The following is a 24092-nucleotide window of genomic DNA, read 5'->3' on the forward strand; positions in this document are numbered from 1 at the left end:
ACAAATAAGGTTAAAGAAAATAAATCTAAAATGTTGGTCGCATACGAAACTTGACACGACAAACAAATGAGATTATAACAGAAATCAGCAATAATCTCATGTCCGATGTTGCAAATAAATAAAGAAAAAGGATGGAGCTATTCCAAGATGATAAATAACTTGTACTTACCGTTCTCCTTCTCGTCTGTGACACAGCTGCTGATGGACTCTGAGAGGCCCAGTGTGGCTGATGAGGGCATCGATCCCAGGAGGAACGCCAGCGATGGGGCTTTTCTCTGTGGGAAGTCCCCGTCGTCCTCTTGCTCCTGGTTCCCCTCCTCGTCTTCTGGTCTCTTCTGCTCCAGTTTTATCAGAGCCTCCAGTGTGAGCTCGTTAAGGTCTTTGCCAAAGTGCTTGGCCACAGCTCGAAGCTCATCTTCGTCTTCTGGTTCCTCGTCGTCCACCAGCTTCGATGACGTGGAGAGAATGTTGTTTTTGTCATCATTTTCCAAATCTGTGGAGCAGGACAAACGTGGGGATGTGTCATTCATTTACCACTTTGTGTGCAAAGTCTTTATGCTAAGCTATTTAGATAATTGGACCATAAACAACACGCTGAAAGCTTTTAACTTTTGTCACCATGTTTATTAAAATGTAAACACACAAACATGTCTGGACAAGGCGACTGAAACAACCATTCATGTGTGTCAGCTTAACAGCATATAGGGATGCAGTTATAATGCTATAATAACCGGCAGGTGACTTGTTTAATTCTCAGACTCACAATAAAATAAAATAAAACATCTGTCCTTGAAAAAATTCCCACTTTTACTTTGCTTCATTTTATGTAGTTCGTAACTCCTGAGTATTCCCTGAAGATTAATAAGACTGCATAATTGTACGCCATAGTTAGAGTTTTCAAATTAAACATAATTTAGTGGAAAAAAACAAACCCACATTTTCCAGCACACTGAAAGCAGCCACAGCAGTTAAAGGGTCAAGATACTGATCTAAAATCCCACAAGTGCAGGGAATTTATTCAGCTTCCCGAGTCGCAGAAAATGGAATGGTGATAAATATTCATATTCTGACAAAGTAATTGGGATCATAGTTGTGGCTGTCCTGCTACCTAATTAGTGTGAATGCTTGAAAAGCATTCACAGTATTGTTATTCGAATCTTTATTATTATTATTAGTGTGAATGCTTGAAAAGCATTCACAGTATTGTTATTCTAATCTTTATTATTAGTGTGAATGCTTGAAAAGCATTCACAGTATTGTTCTTCTAATCTTTATTCTATTTTATTCTGTATTCCGTACGTTTTTTGTACTCCTACTCCTTCAAAACCGTTCAACTTAGAAAAACCATTCAAACACCATTAGATTCCTCTTCTTTTGGACATGACTGCTTCTATTTTTCTCATTTTTAACATTTATATTTTTAATTTTATTCAACTTTATTCAACAAAAATTTCCCAAAATTTCCCATGTATTTCAATGGGGAGACCCTTCAAATTCTCATTCAACTTATTCATTTTTAAACTCTTACTACTTCCACATACATTGACATAGAGCCACCATTCAAACTTTAAAACGAAGACAAGACATTCAACTATTCAACTTGTATTTATCTTTTCAATATCTATTATACTTTTTCTTCAGTTCCAGTTTAAGTTTCATGATGTTTTTTCACCCGTTTCAGAGTTTATAATGGGTGTGTATGGGACGGAATGTTGGGGCTAGAGTGAGGCAGCTCAACTGCTAGAGTGAGAGGAGCAAAAAAATTAATCTTAAAATCTTTTTTAAAACTGCTGCTGTGTCCGCAGCGTTTGCTCTACAGGTATGATTTTACCCTCAAAACGTAGCCATCGCTGTCCTCTTTCATCCAATGTGTTTACTATTGTCCTAGGTGTTATGGTTCTTTCATAAATGTCACCAATGCACAGCCTCCTCCCTCCAACTCTTCCATAGACTCTAATGTTAAAATGGCTCAGAAGGTTCGTTTGAAAATCAGAAGAGCATGGTGTCTTTCCACTGTCACCACGTCCATATAATAAACTCCACAGGCATGAAAACTGAGAATTCAGTAGACTAGACATTGCTGTCACTCACGGTGAAAGAATTTTGTCAATACGACTTTTACTTTTCATTTGGGAACGATTTGTTTCGGCCTGACTTTTCTGTTCATTTTAAGCAGCAAAAGTGAGGCGCATGTCTGTGTACGTGTGTATGGAGCCATTGGGTGCGGTCACTATAGCAACCAGGCTCACACCTGCCTGCTTAACGAGCTCTGCCTGCCACTGTACCAAGATTCATCTTAAACACTTCTCTTTCAACTGCTGCTGTGTCCACAGTGTTACAGCCATCATTTTACCCTCAAATTGTCGCCATCGTTGTTCTCTTTCCAACATCTTGTCTTTCAAAGCTCAGAGATGTAAACTTTTTAAACTGTGTGGGTCCAAGTGGAGGGATCACATTTTAGTCATTCAGTGATTCAAAGAATATGACTTTTTAATATTCTTTCAGATGTTTTCTGACTCTAAATGTTCTTTTCTCATTTCTTAGGTTTTTCTAATTTACAATTAAAACATTTTCAGCTTTTTTCCAACTTCTTCTTCTGTGTAACCTTCAGCTTTTAGCAGTTCAGCACTTTTGTTTTCAGGTTAAATTCGGGTTTTTTTTTTATCTCATTCAAGATTTTTAACTTAAATTCAGTAATTAATTCATTTCAGTGCATACATTCAGATTCAAGCATTCACACTGCAGTTTCTTCAGAAAATGCACTTTCTAGTTTATTATTATTATCTATTCCGTACGTTTTTTGAAAGCCTACTCCTTCAAAACCGTTCAACTTAGAAAAACCATTCAAACACCGTTAGATTCCTATTCTTTTGGACAACACTGCTTCTATTTTTCATATTTTTAACATTTATATTTTTAATTTTATTCAACTTTATTCAACAAAAATTTATAATGTATTTCAATGGGGAGACCCTTCAAATCCTCATTCAACTTACTCATTTTTAAACTCTTACTACTTCCACATACATTGACATAGAGCCACCATTCAAACTTTAAAACGAAGACAAGACATTCAACTATTCAACTTGTATTTATCTTTTCAATATCTATTATACTTTTTCTTCAGTTCCAGTTTAAGTTTCATGATGTTTTTTCACCCGTTTCAGAGTTTATAATGGGTGTGTATGGGACGGAATGTTGGGGCTAGAGTGAGGCAGCTCAACTGCTAGAGTGAGAGGAGCAAAAAAATTAATCTTAAAATATTTTTTAAAACTGCTGCTGTGTCCACAGCGTTTGCTCTACAGGTATGATTTTACCCTCAAAACGTAGCCATGGCTGTCCTCTTTCATCCAATGTGTTTACTATTGTCCTAGGTGTTATGGTTCTTTCATAAATGTCACCAATGCACAGCCTCCTCCCTCCAACTCTTCCATAGACTCTAATGTTAAAACGGCTCAGAAGGTTGGTTTGAAAATCAGAAGAGCATGGTGTTTTTACACTGTCACCACGTCCATATAATAAACTCCACAGGCATGAAAACTGAGAATTCAGTAGACTAGAAGCTGCTGTCGCTCACGGTGAAAGAATTTCGTCAATACGACTTGTACTTTTCATATGGGAACGATTTGTTTCGGCCTGACTTTTCTGTTCATTTTAAGCAGCAAAAGTGAGGTGCATGTCTGTGTCGTGTGTATGGAGCCATTGGGTGCGGTCACTATAGCAACCAGGCTCACACCTGCCTGCTTAACGAGCTCTGCCTGCCACTCTGCCAAGATTCATCTTAAGCACTTCTCTTTCAACTGCTGCTGTGTCCACAGTGTTAAAGCCATCATTTTACCCTCAAAACGTCGCCATCGTTGTTCTTTTTCCAACATCTTGTCTTTCAAAGCTCAGAGACGTAAACTTTTTAAACTGTGTGGGTCCAAGTGGAGGGATCACATTTTAGTCATTCAGTGATTCAAAGAATATAACCTTTTAATATTCTTTCAGATGTTTTCTGACTCTAAATGTTCTTTTCTCATTTCTTAGGTTTTTCTAATTTACAATTAAAACATTTTCAGCTTTTTTCCAACTTCTTCTTCTGTGTAACCTTCAGCTTTTAGCAGTTCAGCACTTTTGTTTTCAGGTTAAATTCGTTTTTTTTGTTTGTTTTTTTAAAATCTCATTCAATATTTTTAACTCAAAATTCAGCAATTAATTCATTTCAGTGCATACATTCAGATTCAAGCATTCACACTGCAGTTTCTTCAGAAAATGCACTTTCTAGTTCTATTTTATTATTATCTATTCCGTACGTTTTTTGTAATCTATCTCCTTCAAAACCGTTCAACTTAGAAAAACCATTCAAACACCATTAGATTCCTATTCTTTTGGACATGACTGCTTCTACTTTTCTCATTTTTAACATTTATATTTTTAATTTTATTCAACTTTATTCAACAAAAATTTCCCATGTATTTCAATGGGGAGACCCTTCAAATTCTCATTCAATTTACGCATTTTTAAACTCTTACTACTTCCACATACATTGACATAGAGCCACCATTCAAACTTTAAAACGAAGACAAGACATTCAACTATTCAACTTGTATTTATCTTTTCAATATCTATTATACTTTTTCTTCAGTTCCAGTTTAAGTTTCATGATGTTTTTTCACCCGTTTCAGAGTTTATAATGGGTGTGTATGGGACGGAATGTTGGGGCTAGAGTGAGGCAGCTCAACTGCTAGAGTGAGAGGAGCAAAAAAATTTATCTTAAAATATTTTTTAAAACTGCTGCTGTGTCCACAGCGTTTGCTCTACAGGTATGATTTTACCCTCAAAACGTAGCCATGGCTGTCCTCTTTCATCCAATGTGTTTACTGTTGTCCTAGGTGTTATGGTTCTTTCGTAAATGTCACCAATGCACAGCCTCCTCCCTCCAACTCTTCCATAGACTCTAATGTTAAAATGGCTCAGAAGGTTCGTTTGAAAATCAGAAGAGCATGGTGTCTTTCCACTGTCACCACGTCCATATAATAAACTCCACAGGCATGAAAACTGAGAATTCAGTAGACTAGACATTGCTGTCACTCACGGTGAAAGAATTTTGTCAATACGACTTTTACTTTTCATTTGGGAACGATTTGTTTCGGCCTGACTTTTCTGTTCATTTTAAGCAGCAAAAGTGAGGCGCATGTCTGTGTGCGTGTGTATGGAGCCATTGGGTGCGGTCACTATAGCAACCAGGCTCACACCTGCCTGCTTAACGAGCTCTGCCTGCCACTGTACCAAGATTCATCTTAAGCACTTCTCTTTCAACTGCTGCTGTGTCCACAGTGTTACAGCCATCATTTTACCCTCAAATTGTCGCCATTATTGTTCTCTTTCCAACACCGTATCTTTCAAAGCTCAGGCATTTAAACTTTTTAAACTGTGTGGATCAAAGTGGAGGGATCACATTTGAGTCATTCAGTGATTCAAAGAATATGACCTTTTAATATTCATTCAGATGTTTTCTGACTCTAAATGTTCTTTTCTCATTTCTTAGGGTTTTCTAATTTACATTTAAAACATTTTCAGTTTTTTTCCAACTCCTTCTTCTGTGTAACCTTCAGCTTTTAGCAGTTCAGCACCTTTGTTTTCAGGTTAAATTCGGATTTTTTTTGTTTTTTTTTAATCTCATTCAATATTTTTAACTCAAAATTCAGCAATTAATTCATTTCAGTGCATACATTCAGATTCAAGCATTCACACTGCAGTTTCTTCAGAAAATGCACTTTCTAGTTAGTGTGAATGCTTGAAAAGCATTCACAGTATTGTTATTCTAATCTTTATTATTAGTGTGAATGCTTGAAAAGCATTCACAGTATTGTTATTCTAATCTTTATTATTATTAGTGTGAATGCTTGAAAAGCATTCACAGTATTGTTGTTGTAATCTTTATTATTATATTTTATTTTTCCGTACGTTTTTTGAAAGCCTACTCCTTCAAAACCGTTCAACTTAGAAAAACCATTCAAACATCGTTAGATTCCTATTATTTTGGACAACATTGCTTCTATTTTTCTCATTTTTAACATTTATATTTTTAATTTTATTCAACTTTATTCAACAAAAATTTCCCATGTATTTCAATGGGGAGACCCTTCAAATTCTCATTCAACTTACTCATTTTTAAACTCTTACTACTTCAACATACGTTGACATAGAGCCACCATTCAAACTTTAAAATGAAGACAAGACATTCAACTATTCAACTTGTATTTATCTTTTCAATATCTATTATACTTTTTCTTCAGTTCCAGTTTAAGTTTCATGATGTTTTTTCACCCGTTTCAGAGTTTATAATGGGTGTGTATGGGACGGAATGTTGGGGCTAGAGTGAGGCAGCTCAACTGCTAGAGTGAGAGGAGCAAAAAAATTAATCTTAAAATCTTTTTTAAAACTGCTGCTGTGTCTGCAGCGTTTGCTCTACAGGTATGATTTTACCCTCAAAACGTAGCCATGGCTGTCCTCTTTCATCCAATGTGTTTACTATTGTACTAGGTGTTATGGTTCTTTCATAAATGTCACCAATGCACAGCCTCCTCCCTCCAACTCTTCCATAGACTCTAATGTTAAAATGGCTCAGAAGGTTCGTTTGAAAATCAGAAGTGCATGGTGTCTTTCCACTGTCACCACGTCCATATAATAAACTCCACAGGCATGAAAACTGAGAATTCAGTAGACTAGAAGCTGCTGTCGCTCACGGTGAAAGAATTTTGTCAATACGACTTTTACTTTTCATTTGGGAACGATTTGTTTCGGCCTGACTTTTCTGTTCATTTTAAGCAGCAAAAGTGAGGCGCATGTCTGTGTACGTGTGTATGGAGCCATTGGGTGCGGTCACTATAGCAACCAGGCTCACACCTGCCTGCTTAACGAGCTCTGCCTGCCACTGTACCAAGATTCATCTTAAGCACTTCTCTTTCAACTGCTGCTGTGTCCACAGTGTTACAGCCATCATTTTACCCTCAAATTGTCGCCATTATTGTTCTCTTTCCAACACCGTATCTTTCAAAGCTCAGGCATTTAAACTTTTTAAACTGTGTGTATCAAAGTGGAGGGATCACATTTGAGTCATTCAGTGATTCAAAGAATATGACCTTTTAATATTCATTCAGATGTTTTCTGACTCTAAATGTTCTTTTCTCATTTCTTAGGGTTTTCTAATTTACATTTAAAACATTTTCAGTTTTTTTCCAACTCCTTCTTCTGTGTAACCTTCAGCTTTTAGCAGTTCAGCACCTTTGTTTTCAGGTTAAATTCGTTTTTTTTTTTGTTTTTTTTAAAATCTCATTCAATATTTTTAACTCAAAATTCAGCAATTAATTCATTTCAGTGCATACATTCAGATTCAAGCATTCACACTGCAGTTTCTTCAGAAAATGCACTTTCTAGTTATATTTTATTCTGTATTCCGTACGTTTTTTGAAAGCCTACTCCTTCAAAACCGTTCAACTTAGAAAAACCATTCAAACATCGTTAGATTCCTATTATTTTGGACAACATTGCTTCTATTTTTCTCATTTTTAACATTTATATTTTTAATTTTATTCAACTTTATTCAACAAAAATTTCCCATGTATTTCAATGGGGAGACCCTTCAAATTCTCATTCAACTTACTCATTTTTAAACTCTTACTACTTCAACATACGTTCACATAGAGCCACCATTCAAACTTTAAAACGAAGACAAGACATTCAACTATTCAACTTGTATTTATCTTTTCAATATCTATTATACTTTTTCTTCAGTTCCAGTTTAAGTTTCATGATGTTTTTTCACCCGTTTCAGAGTTTATAATGGGTGTGTATGGGACGGAATGTTGGGGCTAGAGTGAGGCAGCTCAACTGCTAGAGTGAGAGGAGCAAAAAAATTAATCTTAAAATCTTTTTTAAAACTGCTGCTGTGTCCTCAGCGTTTGCTCTACAGGTATGATTTTACCCTCAAAACGTAGCCATGGCTGTCCTCTTTCATCCAATGTGTTTACTATTGTACTAGGTGTTATGGTTCTTTCATAAATGTCACCAATGCACAGCCTCCTCCCTCCAACTCTTCCATAGACTCTAATGTTAAAATGGCTCAGAAGGCTCGTTTGAAAATCAGAAGAGCATGGTGTCTTTACACTATCACCACGTCCATATAATAAACTCCACAGGCATGAAAACTGAGAATTAGGTAGACTGGAAATTGCTGCCGCTCACGGTGAAAGAATTTCGTCAATACGACCTATACTTTTCATTTGGGAGCGATTTGTTTCGGCCTGACTTTTCTGTTCATTTTAAGGAGCAAAAGTGAGGCGCATGTCTGTGTACGTGTGTATGGAGCCATTGGGTGCAGTCACTATAGCAACCAGGCTCACACCTGCCTGCTTAACGAGCTCTGCCTGCCACTGTACCAAGATTCATCTTTAGCACTTCTCTTTCAACTGCTGCTGTGTCCACAGTGTTACAGCCATCATTTTACCCTCAAAATGTCGCCATCGTTGTTCTCTTTACAACACCGTGTCTTTCAAAGCTCACACGTTTAAAGTTTTTTAAACTGTGTGGATCCAAGCGGAGGGATCACATTTTAGTCATTCAGTGATTCAAAGAATATGAACTTTTGATATTCATTCAGATGTTTTCTGACTCTAAATGTTCTTTTCTCATTTCTTAGGTTTTTCTAATTTACAATTAAAACATTTTCAGCTTTTTTCCAACTTCTTCTTCTGTGTAACCTTCAGCTTTTAGCAGTTCAGGACTTTTATTTTCAGGTTAAATTCGGGTTTGTTTGTTTTTTATCTCATTCAACATTTTTAACTCAAAATTCAGTAATTAATTCATTTCAGTGCATACATTCAGATTCAAGCATTCACACTGCAGTTTCTTCAGAAAATGCACTTTCTAGTTATTAGTGTGAATGCTTGAAAAGCATTCACAGTATTGTTATTCTAATCTTTATTATTATTAGTGTGAATGCTTGAAAAGCATTCACAGTATTGTTATTCTAATCTTTATTATTATTATATTTTATTATTTTTCCGTACGTTTTTTGAAAGCCTACTCCTTCAAAACCGTTCAACTTAGAAAAACCATTCAAACACCGTTAGATTCCTATTCTTTTGGACAACACTGCTTCTATTTTTCATATTTTTAACATTTATATTTTTAATTTTATTCAACTTTATTCAACAAAAATTTATAATGTATTTCAATGGGGAGACCCTTCAAATCCTCATTCAACTTACTCATTTTTAAACTCTTACTACTTCCACATACATTGACATAGAGCCACCATTCAAACTTTAAAACGAAGACAAGACATTCAACTATTCAACTTGTATTTATCTTTTCAATATCTATTATACTTTTTCTTCAGTTCCAGTTTAAGTTTCATGATGTTTTTTCACCCGTTTCAGAGTTTATAATGGGTGTGTATGGGACGGAATGTTGGGGCTAGAGTGAGACAGCTCAACTGCTAGAGTGAGAGGAGCAAAAAAATTAATCTTAAAATCTTTTTTAAAACTGCTGCTGTGTCCACAGCGTTTGCTCTACAGGTATGATTTTACCCTCAAAACGTAGCCATGGCTGTCCTCTTTCATCCAATGTGTTTACTATTGTCCTAGGTGTTATGGTTCTTTCATAAATGTCACCAATGCACAGCCTCCTCCCTCCAACTCTTCCATAGACTCTAATGTTAAAATGGCTCAGAAGGTTCGTTTGAAAATCAGAAGAGCATGGTGTCTTTCCACTGTCACCACGTCCATATAATAAGCTCCACAGGCATGAAAACTGAGAATTAGGTAGACTAGACATTGCTGTCGCTCACGGTGAAAGAATTTTGTCAATACGACTTTTACTTTTCATTTGGGAACGATTTGTTTCGGCCAGACTTTTCTGTTCATTTTAAGCAGCAAAAGTGAGGCGCATGTCTGTGTACGTGTGTATGGAGCCATTGGGTGCGGTCACTATAGCAACCAGGCTCACACCTGCCTGCTTAACGAGCTCTGCCTGCCACTGTACCAAGATTCATCTTAAACACTTCTCTTTCAACTGCTGCTGTGTCCACAGTGTTAAAGCCATCATTTTACCCTCAAAACGTCGCCATCGTTGTTCTTTTTCCAACATCTTGTCTTTCAAAGCTCAGAGATGTAAACTTTTTAAACTGTGTGGATCCAAGTGGAGGGATCACATTTTAGTCATTCAGTGATTCAAAGAATATGACCTTTTAATATTCTTTCAGATGTTTTCTGACTCTAAATGTTCTTTTCTCATTTCTTAGGTTTTTCTAATTTACAATTAAAACATTTTCAGCTTTTTTCCAACTTCTTCTTCTGTGTAACCTTCAGCTTTTAGCAGTTCAGCACTTTTGTTTTCAGGTTAAATTCGGGGTTTTTTTTTTTTTTATCTCATTCAAGATTTTTAACTTAAATTCAGTAATTAATTCATTTCAGTGCATACATTCAGATTCAAGCATTCACACTGCAGTTTCTTCAGAAAATGCACTTTCTAGTTATATTTAGTGTGAATGCTTGAAAAGCATTCACAGTATTGTTATTCGAATCTTTATTATTAGTGTGAATGCTTGAAAAGCATTCACAGTATTGTTCTTCAAATCTTTATTATTATTCCATATTCCGTACGTTTTTTGGCATCTAACTCCTTCAAAACCGTTCAACTTAGAAAAACCATTCAAACATCGTTAGATTCCTATTATTTTGGACATGACTGCTTCTATTTTTCTCATTTTTAACATTTATATTTTTAATTTTATTCAACTTTATTCAACAAAAATTTCCCATGTATTTCAATGGGGAGACCCTTCAAATTCTCATTCAACTTACTCATTTTTAAACTCTTACTACTTCCACATACATTGACATAGAGCCACCATTCAAACTTTAAAACGAAGACAAGACATTCAACTATTCAACTTGTATTTATCTTTTCAATATCTATTATACTTTTTCTTCAGTTCCAGTTTAAGTTTCATGATGTTTTTTCAGCCGTTTCAGAGTTTATAATGGGTGTGTATGGGACGGAATGTTGGGGCTAGAGTGAGGCAGCTCAACTGCTAGAGTGAGAGGAGCAAAAAAATTAATCTTAAAATCTTTTTTAAAACTGCTGCTGTGTCCGCAGCGTTTGCTCTACAGGTATGATTTTACCCTCAAAACGTAGCCATCGCTGTCCTCTTTCATCCAATGTGTTTACTATTGTACTAGGTGTTATGGTTCTTTCATAAATGTCACCAATGCACAGCCTCCTCCCTCCAACTCTTCCATAGACTCTAATGTTAAAACGGCTCAGAAGGTTGGTTTGAAAATCAGAAGAGCATGGTGTTTTTACACTGTCACCACGTCCATATAATAAACTCCACAGGCGTGAAAACTGAGAATTAGGTAGACTAGACATTGCTGCCGCTCACGGTGAAAGAATTTCGTCAATACGACCTATACTTTTCATTTGGGAGCGATTTGTTTCGGCCTGACTTTTCTGTTCATTTTAAGCAGCAAAAGTGAGGCGCATGTCTGTGTACGTGTGTATGGAGCCATTGGGTGCGGTCACTATAGCAACCAGGCTCACACCTGCCTGCTTAACGAGCTCTGCCTGCCACTGTACCAAGATTCATCTTTAGCACTTCTCTTTCAACTGCTGCTGTGTCCACAGTGTTACAGCCATCATTTTACCCTCAAATTGTCGCCATTATTGTTCTCTTTCCAACACCGTGTCTTTCAAAGCTCAGGCATTTAAACTTTTTAAACTGTGTGGATCAAAGTGGAGGGATCACATTTGAGTCATTCAGTGATTCAAAGAATATGACCTTTTAATATTCATTCAGATGTTTTCTGACTCTAAATGTTCTTTTCTCATTTCTTAGGGTTTTCTAATTTACAATTAAAACATTTTCAGCTTTTTTCCAACTTCTTCTTCTGTGTAACCTTCAGCTTTTAGCAGTTCAGCACTTTTGTTTTCAGGTTAAATTCGTTTTTTTTTTTTTATCTCATTCAATATTTTTAACTCAAAATTCAGTAATTAATTCATTTCAGTGCATACATTCAGATTCAAGCATTCACACTGCAGTTTCTTCAGAAAATGCACTTTCTAGTTAGTGTGAATGCTTGAAAAGCATTCACAGTATTGTTCTTCTAATCTTTATTATTATTATTATATTTTATTATTCTTCCGTACGTTTTTTGTAATCCTACTCCTTCAAAACCGTTCAACTTAGAAAAACCATTCAAACACCGTTAGATTCCTATTCTTTTGGACAACACTGCTTCTATTTTTCATATTTTTAACATTTATATTTTTAATTTTATTCAACTTTATTCAAGAAAGATTTATAATGTATTTCAATGGGGAGACCCTTCAAATCCTCATTCAACTTACTCATTTTTAAACTCTTACTACTTCCACATACATTGACATAGAGCCACCATTCAAACTTTAAAACGAAGACAAGACATTCAACTATTCAACTTGTATTTATCTTTTCAATATCTATTATACTTTTTCTTCAGTTCCAGTTTAAGTTTCATGATGTTTTTTCACCCGTTTCAGAGTTTATAATGGGTGTGTATGGGACGGAATGTTGGGGCTAGAGTGAGGCAGCTCAACTGCTAGAGTGAGAGGAGCAAAAAAATTAATCTTAAAATCCTTTTTAAAACTGCTGCTGTGTCCGCAGCGTTTGCTCTACAGGTATGATTTTACCCTCAAAACGTAGCCATGGCTGTCCTCTTTCATCCAATGTGTTTACTATTGTACTAGGTGTTATGGTTCTTTCATAAATGTCACCAATGCACAGCCTCCTCCCTCCAACTCTTCCATAGACTCTAATGTTAAAATGGCTCAGAAGGTTCGTTTGAAAATCAGAAGAGCATGGTGTCTTTCCACTGTCACCACGTCCATATAATAAGCTCCACAGGCATGAAAACTGAGAATTAGGTAGACTAGACATTGCTGTCGCTCACGGTGAAAGAATTTTGTCAATACGACTTTTACTTTTCATTTGGGAGCGATTTGTTTCGGCCTGACTTTTCTGTTCATTTTAAGCAGCAAAAGTGAGGCGCATGTCTGTGTACGTGTGTATGGAGCCATTGGGTGCGGTCACTATAGCAACCAGGCTCACACCTGCCTGCTTAACGAGCTCTGCCTGCCACTGTACCAAGATTCATCTTAAGCACTTCTCTTTCAACTGCTGCTGTGTCCACAGTGTTACAGCCATCATTTTACCCTCAAATTGTCGCCATTATTGTTCTCTTTCCAACACCGTATCTTTCAAAGCTCAGGCATTTAAACTTTTTAAACTGTGTGGATCAAAGTGGAGGGATCACATTTGAGTCATTCAGTGATTCAAAGAATATGACCTTTTAATATTCTTTCAGATGTTTTCTGACTCTAAATGTTCTTTTCTCATTTCTTAGGTTTTTCTAATTTACAATTAAAACATTTTCAGCTTTTTCCCAACTTCTTCTTCTGTGTAACCTTCAGCTTTTAGCAGTTCAGCACTTTTGTTTTCAGGTTAAATTCGGGTTTTTTTTTTTTTTATTCTAAATTTTTAACATAAATTCAGTAATTATTTCATTTCAATGCATACATTCAGATTCAAGCATTCACACTGCAGTTTCTTCAGAAAATGCACTTTCTAGTTATATTTTATTATTTTTCCGTACGTTTTTTGAAAGCCTACTCCTTCAAAACCGTTCAACTTAGAAAAACCATTCAAACATCGTTAGATTCCTATTCTTTTGGACAACATTGCTTCTATTTTTCTCATTTTTAACATTTATATTTTTAATTTTATTCAACTTTATTCAACAAAAATTTATAATGTATTTCAATGGGGAGACCCTTCAAATTCTCATTCAACTTACTCATTTTTAAACTCTTACTACTTCCACATACATTGACATAGAGCCACCATTCAAACTTTAAAACGAAGACAAGACATTCAACTATTCAACTTGTATTTATCTTTTCAATATCTATTATACTTTTTCTTCAGTTCCAGTTTAAGTTTCATGATGTTTTTTCAGCCGTTTCAGAGTTTATAATGGGTGTGTATGGGACGGAATGTTGGGGCTAGAGTGAGACAGCTCAACTGCTAGAGTGAGAGGAGCAAAAAAATTAATCTTAAAATCTTTTTTAAAACTGCTGCTGTGTCCGCAGCGTTTGCTCTACAGGTATGATTTTACCCTCAAAACGTAGCCATGGCTGTCCTCTTTCATCCAATGTGTTTACTATTGTCCTAGGTGTTACGGTTCTTTCATAAATGTCACCAATGCACAGCCTCCTCCCTCCAACTCTTCCATAGACTCTAATGTTAAAATGGCTCAGAAGGTTCGTTTGAAAATCAGAAGAGCATGGTGTCTTTACACTGTCACCACGTCCATATAATAAGCTCCACAGGCATGAAAACTGAGAATTAGGTAGACTAGACATGGCTGTCGCTCACGGTGAAAGAATTTTGTCAATACGACATGTACTTTTCATTTGGGAAGAATTTGTTTGGGCCTGACTTTTCTGTTCATTTTAAGCAGCAAAAGTGAGGCGCATGTCTGTGTACGTGTGTATGGAGCCATTGGGTGCGGTCACTATAGCAACCAGGCTCACACCTGCCTGCTTAACGAGCTCTGCCTGCCACTGTGCCAAGATTCATCTTAAGCACTTCTCTTTCAACTGCTGCTGTGTCCACAGTGTTATAGCCATCATTTTACCCTCAAATTGTCCCCATTATTGTTCTCTTTCCAACACCGTGTCTTTCAAAGCTCAGGCATTTAAACTTTTTAAACTGTGTGGATCAAAGTGGAGGCATCACATTTGAGTCATTCAGTGATTCAAAGAATATGACCTTTTAATATTCATTCAGATGTTTTCTGACTCTAAATGTTCTTTTCTCATTTCTTAGGGTTTTCTAATTTACATTTAAAACATTTTCAGTTTTTTTTCCAACTCCTTCTTCTGTGTAACCTTCAGCTTTTAGCAGTTCAGCACCTTTGTTTTCAGGTTTAATTCGGTTTTTTTTTTGTTTTTTTTTAATCTCATTCAATATTTTTAACTCAAAATTCAGCAATTAATTCATTTCAGTGCATACATTCAGATTCAAGCATTCACACTGCAGTTTCTTCAGAAAATGCACTTTCTAGTTATATTTTATTTTTCCGTACGTTTTTTGAAAGCCTACTCCTTCAAAACCGTTCAACTTAGAAAAACCATTCAAACACCGTTAGATTCCTATTCTTTTGGACAATATTGCTTCTATTTTTCTCATTTTTAACATTTATATTTTTAATTTTATTCAACTTTTTTCAACAAAAATTTCCCATGTATTTCAATGGGGAGACCCTTCAAATTCTCATTCAACTTACTCATTTTTAAACTCTTACTACTTCCACATACATTGACATAGAGCCACCATTCAAACTTTAAAACGAAGACAAGACATTCAACTATTCAACTTGTATTTATCTTTTCAATATCTATTATACTTTTTCTTCAGTTCCAGTTTAAGTTTCATGATGTTTTTTCACCCGTTTCAGAGTTTATAATGGGTGTGTATGGGACGGAATGTTGGGGCTAGAGTGAGGCAGCTCAACTGCTAGAGTGAGAGGAGCAAAAAAATTAATCTTAAAATATTTTTTAAAACTGCTGCTGTGTCCGCAGCGTTTGCTCTACAGGTATGATTTTACCCTCAAAACGTAGCCATGGCTGTCCTCTTTCATCCAATGTGTTTACTATTGTCCTAGGTGTTATGGTTCTTTCATAAATGTCACCAATGCACAGCCTCCTCCCTCCAACTCTTCCATAGACTCTAATGTTAAAATGGCTCAGAAGGTTCGTTTGAAAATCAGAAGAGCATGGTGTCTTTACACTGTCACCACGTCCATATAATAAGCTCCACAGGCATGAAAACTGAGAATTAGGTAGACTAGACATGGCTGTCGCTCACGGTGAAAGAATTTTGTCAGTACGACATGTACTTTTCATTTGGGAGCGATTTGTTTCGGCCTGATTTTTCTGTTCATTTTAAGCAGCAAAAGTGAGGTGCATGTCTGTGTGCGTGTGTATGGAGCCATTGGGTGCGGTCACTATAGCAACCAGGCTCACACCTGCCTGCTTAACGAGCTCTGCCTGCCACTGTGCCAAGATTCATCTTAAACACTTCGCTTTCAACTGCTGCTGTGTCCACAGTGTTACAGCCATCATTTTACCCTCAAAACGTCGCCATCGTTGTTCTCTTTCCAACATCTTGTCTTTCAAAGCTCAGACATTTAAACTTTTTAAACTGTGTGGATCCAAGTGGAGGGATCACATTTTAGTCATTCAGTGATTCAAAGAATATGACCTTTTAATATTCTTTCAGATGTTTTCTGACTCTAAATGTTCTTTTCTCATTTCTTAGGTTTTTCTAATTTACAATTAAAACATTTTCAGCTTTTTTCCAACTTCTTCTTCTGTGTAACCTTCAGCTTTTAGCAGTTCAGCACTTTTGTTTTCAGGTTAAATTCGGGTTTTTTTTTTAATCTCATTCAAAATTTTTAACTTAAATTCAGTAATTATTTCATTTCAATGCATACATTCAGATTCAAGCATTCACACTGCAGTTTCTTCAGAAAATGCACTTTCTAGTTATTATATTTTATCTATTCCGTACGTTTTTTGTACTCCTACTCCTTCAAAACCGTTCAACTTAGAAAAACCATTCAAACACCGTTAGATTCCTATTCTTTTGGACATGACTGCTTCTACTTTTCTCATTTTTAACATTTATATTTTTAATTTTATTCAACTTTATTCAACAAAAATTTCCCATGTATTTCAATGGGGAGACCCTTCAAATTCTCATTCAACTTACTCATTTTTAAACTCCTACTACTTCCACATACGTTGACATAGAGCCACCATTCAAACTTTAAAACGAAGACAAGACATTCAACTATTCAACTTGTATTTATCTTTTCAATATCTATTATACTTTTTCTTCAGTTCCAGTTTAAGTTTCATGATGTTTTTTCACCCGTTTCAGAGTTTATAATGGGTGTGTATGGGACGGAATGTTGGGGCTAGAGTGAGGCAGCTCAACTGCTAGAGTGAGAGGAGCAAAAAAATTAATCTTAAAATCTTTTTTAAAACTGCTGCTGTGTCCGCAGCGTTTGCTCTACAGGTATGATTTTACCCTCAAAACGTAGCCATCGCTGTCCTCTTTCATCCAATGTGTTTACTATTGTCCTAGGTGTTATGGTTCTTTCGTAAATGTCACCAATGCACAGCCTCCTCCCTCCAACTCTTCCATAGACTCTAATGTTAAAATGGCTCAGAAGGTTCGTTTGAAAATCAGAAGAGCATTGGGTCTTTCCACTGTCACCACGTCCATATAATAAACTCCACAGACATGAAAACTGAGAATTAGGTAGACTAGAAGCTGCTGTCGCTCACGGTGAAAGAATTTTGTCAATACGACTTTTACTTTTCATTTGGGAACGATTTGTTTCGGCCTGACTTTTCTGTTCATTTTAAGCAGCAAAAGTGAGGCGCATGTCTGTGTACGTGTGTATGGAGCCATTGGGTGCGGTCACTATAGCAACCAGGCTCACACCTGCCTGCTTAACGAGCTCTCTCTCTCACTCTGCCAAGATTCATCTTAAGCACTTCTCTTTCAACTGCTGCTGTGTCCACAGTGTTACAGCCATCATTTTACCCTCAAATTGTCGCCATTATTGTTCTCTTTCCAACACCGTATCTTTCAAAGCTCAGGCATTTAAACTTTTTAAACTGTGTGGATCAAAGTGGAGGGATCACATTTGAGTCATTCAGTGATTCAAAGAATATGACCTTTTAATATTCATTCAGATGTTTTCTGACTCTAAATGTTCTTTTCTCATTTCTTAGGGTTTTCTAATTTACATTTAAAACATTTTCAGCTTTTTTCCAACTCCTTCTTCTGTGTAACCTTCAGCTTTTAGCAGTTCAGCACTTTTGTTTTCAGGTTAAATTCATTTTTTTTTTTTTTTTTTTTTAATCTCATTCAATATTTTTAACTCAAAATTCAGCAATTAATTCATTTCAGTGCATACATTCAGATTCAAGCATTCACACTGCAGTTTCTTCAGAAAATGCACTTTCTAGTTAGTGTGAATGCTTGAAAAGCATTCACAGTATTGTTATTCGAATCTTTATTATTATTATTATTATATTTTATCTATTCCGTACGTTTTTTGTAATCCTACTCCTTCAAAACCGTTCAACTTAGAAAAACCATTCAAACACCGTTAGATTCCTATTCTTTTGGACAACACTGCTTCTATTTTTCATATTTTTAACATTTATATTTTTAATTTTATTCAACTTTATTCAACAAAAATTTCCCAAAATTTCCCATGTATTTCAATGGGGAGACCCTTCAAATTCTCATTCAACTTATTCATTTTTAAACTTTTACTACTTCCACATACATTGACATAGAGCCACCATTCAAACTTTAAAACGAAGACAAGACATTCAACTATTCAACTTGTATTTATCTTTTCAATATCTATTATACTTTTTCTTCAGTTCCAGTTTAAGTTTCATGATGTTTTTTCACCCGTTTCAGAGTTTATAATGGGTGTGTATGGGACGGAATGTTGGGGCTAGAGTGAGACAGCTCAACTGCTAGAGTGAGAGGAGCAAAAAAATTAATCTTAAAATCTTTTTTAAAACTGCTGCTGTGTCCGCAGCGTTTGCTCTACAGGTATGATTTTACCATCAAAACGTAGCCATGGCTGTCCTCTTTCATCCAATGTGTTTACTATTGTCCTAGGTGTTATGGTTCTTTCATAAATGTCACCAATGCACAGCCTCCTCCCTCCAACTCTTCCATAGACTCTAATGTTAAAATGGCTCAGAAGGTTCGTTCGAAAATCAGAAGAGCATGGTGTCTTTCCACTGTCACCACGTCCATATAATAAACTCCACAGGCATGAAAACTGAGAATTCAGTAGACTAGAAGCTGCTGTCGCTCACGGTGAAAGAATTTCGTCAATACGACCTATACTTTTCATTTGGGAACGATTTGTTTCGCCCTGACTTTTCTGTTCATTTTAAGGAGCAAAAGTGAGGCGCATGTCTGTGTACGTGTGTATGGAGCCATTGGGTGCGGTCACTATAGCAACCAGGCTCACACCTGCCTGCTTAACGAGCTCTGCCTGCCACTCTACCAAGATTCATCTTAAACACTTCTCTTTCAACTGCTGCTGTGTCCACAGTGTTACAGCCATCATTTTACCCTCAAAATGTCGCCATTATTGTTCTCTTTCCAACACAGTGTCTTTCAAAGCTCAGACATTTAAACTTTTTAAACTGTGTGGATCAAAGTGGAGGGATCACATTTGAGTCATTCAGTGATTCAAAGAATATGACCTTTTAATATTCATTCAGATGTTTTCTGACTCTAAATGTTCTTTTCTCATTTCTTAGGGTTTTCTAATTTACATTTAAAACATTTTCAGTTTTTTTCCAACTCCTTCTTCTGTGTAACCTTCAGCTTTTAGCAGTTCAGCACCTTTGTTTTCAGGTTAAATTCGTTTTTTTTTTGTTTTTTTTTAATCTCATTCAATATTTTTAACTCAAAATTCAGCAATTAATTCATTTCAGTGCATACATTCAGATTCAAGCATTCACACTGCAGTTTCTTCAGAAAATGCACTTTCTAGTTATTATATTTTATCTATTCCGTACGTTTTTTGTACTCCTACTCCTTCAAAACCGTTCAACTTAGAAAAACCATTCAAACACCATTAGATTCCTATTCTTTTGGACATGACTGCTTCTACTTTTCTCATTTTTAACATTTATATTTTTAATTTTATTCAACTTTATTCAACAAAAATTTCCCATGTATTTCAATGGGGAGACCCTTCAAATTCTCATTCAACTTACTCATTTTTAAACTCTTACTACTTCCACATACATTGACATAGAGCCACCATTCAAACTTTAAAACGAAGACAAGACATTCAACTATTCAACTTGTATTTATCTTTTCAATATCTATTATACTTTTTCTTCAGTTCCAGTTTAAGTTTCATGATGTTTTTTCACCCGTTTCAGAGTTTATAATGGGTGTGTATGGGACGGAATGTTGGGGCTAGAGTGAGGCAGCTCAACTGCTAGAGTGAGAGGAGCAAAAAAATTAATCTTAAAATCTTTTTTAAAACTGCTGCTGTGTCCGCAGCGTTTGCTCTACAGGTATGATTTTACCCTCAAAACGTAGCCATGGCTGTCCTCTTTCATCCAATGTGTTTACTATTGTCCTAGGTGTTGTGGTTCTTTCATAAATGTCACCAATGCACAGCCTCCTCCCTCCAACTCTTCCATAGACTCTAATGTTAAAATGGCTCAGAAGGTTCGTTTGAAAATCAGAAGAGCATGGTGTCTTTACACTGTCACCACGTCCATATAATAAGCTCCACAGGCATGAAAACTGAGAATTAGGTAGACTAGAAGCTGCTGTCGCTCACGGTGAAAGAATTTTGTCAATACGACTTTTACTTTTCATTTGGGAACGATTTGTTTCGGCCTGACTTTTCTGTTCATTTTAAGCAGCAAAAGTGAGGTGCATGCCTGTGTACGTGTGTATGGAGCCATTGGGTGCGGTCACTATAGCAACCAGGCTCACACCTGCCTGCTTAACGAGCTCTGCCTGCCACTGTACCAAGATTCATCTTAAGCACTTCTCTTTCAACTGCTGCTGTGTCCACAGTGTTACAGCCATCATTTTACCCTCAAATTGTCGCCATTATTGTTCTCTTTCCAACACCGTATCTTTCAAAGCTCAGGCATTTAAACTTTTTAAACTGTGTGGATCAAAGTGGAGGGATCACATTTGAGTCATTCAGTGATTCAAAGAATATGACCTTTTAATATTCATTCAGATGTTTTCTGACTCTAAATGTTCTTTTCTCATTTCTTAGGGTTTTCTAATTTACATTTAAAACATTTTCAGTTTTTTTCCAACTCCTTCTTCTGTGTAACCTTCAGCTTTTAGCAGTTCAGCACCTTTGTTTTCAGGTTAAATTCGGGGGTTTTTTGTTTGTTTTTTTAAAATTTCATTTAATATTTTTAACTCAAAATTCAGCAATTAATTCATTTCAGTGCATACATTCAGATTCAAGCATTCACACTGCAGTTTCTTCAGAAAATGCACTTTCTAGTTATATTTTATTTTTCCGTACGTTTTTTGAAAGCCTACTCCTTCAAAACCGTTCAACTTAGAAAAACCATTCAAACACCGTTAGATTCCTATTATTTTGGACAACATTGCTTCTATTTTTCTCATTTTTAACATTTATATTTTTAATTTTATTCAACTTTATTCAACAAAAATTTATAATGTATTTCAATGGGGAGACCCTTCAAATCCTCATTCAACTTACTCATTTTTAAACTCTTACTACTTCCACATACATTGACATAGAGCCACCATTCAAACTTTAAAACGAAGACAAGACATTCAGCTATTCAACTTGTATTTATCTTTTCAATATCTATTATACTTTTTCTTCAGTTCCAGTTTAAGTTTCATGATGTTTTTTCACCCGTTTCAGAGTTTATAATGGGTGTGTATGGGACGGAATGTTGGGGCTAGAGTGAGGCAGCTCAACTGCTAGAGTGAGAGGAGCAAAAAAATTAATCTTAAAATCTTTTTTAAAACTGCTGCTGTGTCCACAGCGTTTGCTCTACAGCCATCATTTTACCCTCAAAACGTAGCCATGGCTGTCCTCTTTCATCCAATGTGTTTACTATTGTACTAGGTGTTATGGTTCTTTCATAAATGTCACCAATGCACAGCCTCCTCCCTCCAACTCTTCCATAGACTCTAATGTTAAAATGGCTCAGAAGGTTCGTTTGAAAATCAGAAGAGCATGGTGTCTTTCCACTGTCACCACGTCCATATAATAAGCTCCACAGGCATGAAAACTGAGAATTAGGTAGACTAGACATTGCTGTCGCTCACGGTGAAAGAATTTTGTCAATACGACTTTTACTTTTCATTTGGGAGCGATTTGTTTCGGCCTGACTTTTCTGTTCATTTTAAGCAGCAAAAGTGAGGTGCATGTCTGTGTACGTGTGTATGGAGCCCTTGGGTGCGGTCACTATAGCAACCAGGCTCACACCTGCCTGCTTAACGAGCTCTCTCTCTCCCTCTGCCAAGATTCATCTTAAACACTTCTCTTTCAACTGCTGCTATCTCCACAGTGTTAAAGCCATCATTTTACCCTCAAAACGTCGCCATCGTTGTTCTCTTTCCAACATCTTGTCTTTCAAAGCTCAGAGATGTAAACTTTTTAAACTGTGTGGATCCAAGTGGAGGGATCACATTTTAGTCATTCAGTGATTCAAAGAATATGACCTTTTAATATTCTTTCAGATGTTTTCTGACTCTAAATGTTCTTTTCTCATTTCTTAGGTTTTTCTAATTTACAATTAAAACATTTTCAGCTTTTTTCCAACTTCTTCTTCTGTGTAACCTTCAGCTTTTAGCAGTTCAGCACTTTTGTTTTCAGGTTAAATTCGGTTGTTTTTTTTATCTCATTCAAGATTTTTAACTTAAATTCAGTAATTAATTCATTTCAGTGCATACATTCAGATTCAAGCATTCACACTGCAGTTTCTTCAGAAAATGCACTTTCTAGTTAGTGTGAATGCTTGAAAAGCATTCACAGTATTGTTCTTCTAATCTTTATTATTATTATTCTATTTTATTATTATCTATTCCGTACGTTTTTTGAAAGCCTACTCCTTCAAAACCGTTCAACTTAGAAAAACCATTCAAACATCGTTAGATTCCTATTATTTTGGACATGATTGCTTGTATTTTTCTCATTTTTAACATTTATATTTTTAATTTTATTCAACTTTATTCAACAAAAATTTCCCATGTATTTCAATGGGGAGACCCTTCAAATTCTCATTCAACTTACTCATTTTTAAACTCTTACTACTTCCACATACATTGACATAGAGCCACCATTCAAACTTTAAAACGAAGACAAGACATTCAACTATTCAACTTGTATTTATCTTTTCAATATCTATTATACTTTTTCTTCAGTTCCAGTTTAAGTTTCATGATGTTTTTTCACCCGTTTCAAAATTTATAATGGGTGTGTATGGGACGGAATGTTGGGGCTAGAGTGAGACAGCTCAACTGCTAGAGTGAGAGGAGCAAAAAAATTCATCTTAAAATCTTTTTTAAAACTGCTGCTGTGTCCGCAGCGTTTGCTCTACAGGTATGATTTTACCCTCAAAACGTAGCCATGGCTGTCCTCTTTCATCCAATGTGTTTACTATTGTCCTAGGTGTTACGGTTCTTTCATAAATGTCACCAATGCACAGCCTCCTCCCTCCAACTCTTCCATAGACTCTAATGTTAAAATGGCTCAGAAGGTTCGTTTGAAAATCAGAAGAGCATGGTGTCTTTACACTGTCACCACGTCCATATAATAAACTCCACAGGCATGAAAACTGAGAATTAGGTAGACTAGACATGGCTGTCGCTCACGGTGAAAGAATTTTGTCAATACGACATGTACTTTTCATTTGGGAACGATTTGTTTCGGCCTGACTTTTCTGTTCATTTTAAGCAGCAAAAGTGAGGTGCATGTCTGTGTCGTGTGTATGGAGCCATTGGTTGCGGTCACTATAGCAACCAGGCTCACACCTGCCTGCTTAACGAGCTCTCTCTCTCACTCTGCAAAGATTCATCTTAAACACTTCTCTTTCAACTGCTGCTGTGTCCACAGTGTTAAAGCCATCATTTTACCCTCAAAACGTCGCCATCGTTGTTCTTTTTCCAACATCTTGTCTTTCAAAGCTCAGAGATGTAAACTTTTTAAACTGTGTGGGTCCAAGTGGAGGGATCACATTTTAGTCATTCAGTGATTCAAAGAATATGACCTTTTAATATTCTTTCAGATGTTTTCTGACTCTAAATGTTCTTTTCTCATTTCTTAGGTTTTTCTAATTTACAATTAAAACATTTTCAGCTTTTTTCCAACTTCTTCTTCTGTGTAACCTTCAGCTTTTAGAAGTTCAGCACTTTTGTT

At 36.0% G+C, this 24092-nt stretch overlaps 1 protein-coding gene across 3 annotated transcripts in view; it reads right to left on the reverse strand.

Moving 5' to 3' along the window:
* brf1a (BRF1 general transcription factor IIIB subunit a) overlaps nucleotides 1-24092 on the reverse strand; it is a 150544-nt gene that overhangs the window by 80163 nt on the left and 46289 nt on the right. For all 3 annotated transcript variants that reach the window (XM_080293451.1, XM_080293450.1, XM_026152994.2), the window contains one exon: nucleotides 170-493. In XM_080293451.1, coding sequence (XP_080149577.1) covers nucleotides 170-493 — 324 coding nt within the window. The remainder of the gene's footprint in view (nucleotides 1-169; nucleotides 494-24092) is intronic.

This window comes from Astatotilapia calliptera, chromosome 19 (genome assembly GCF_964374335.1).
Source record: "Astatotilapia calliptera chromosome 19, fAstCal68.1, whole genome shotgun sequence".
NCBI classification, from domain to species: domain Eukaryota; kingdom Metazoa; phylum Chordata; class Actinopteri; order Cichliformes; family Cichlidae; genus Astatotilapia; species Astatotilapia calliptera.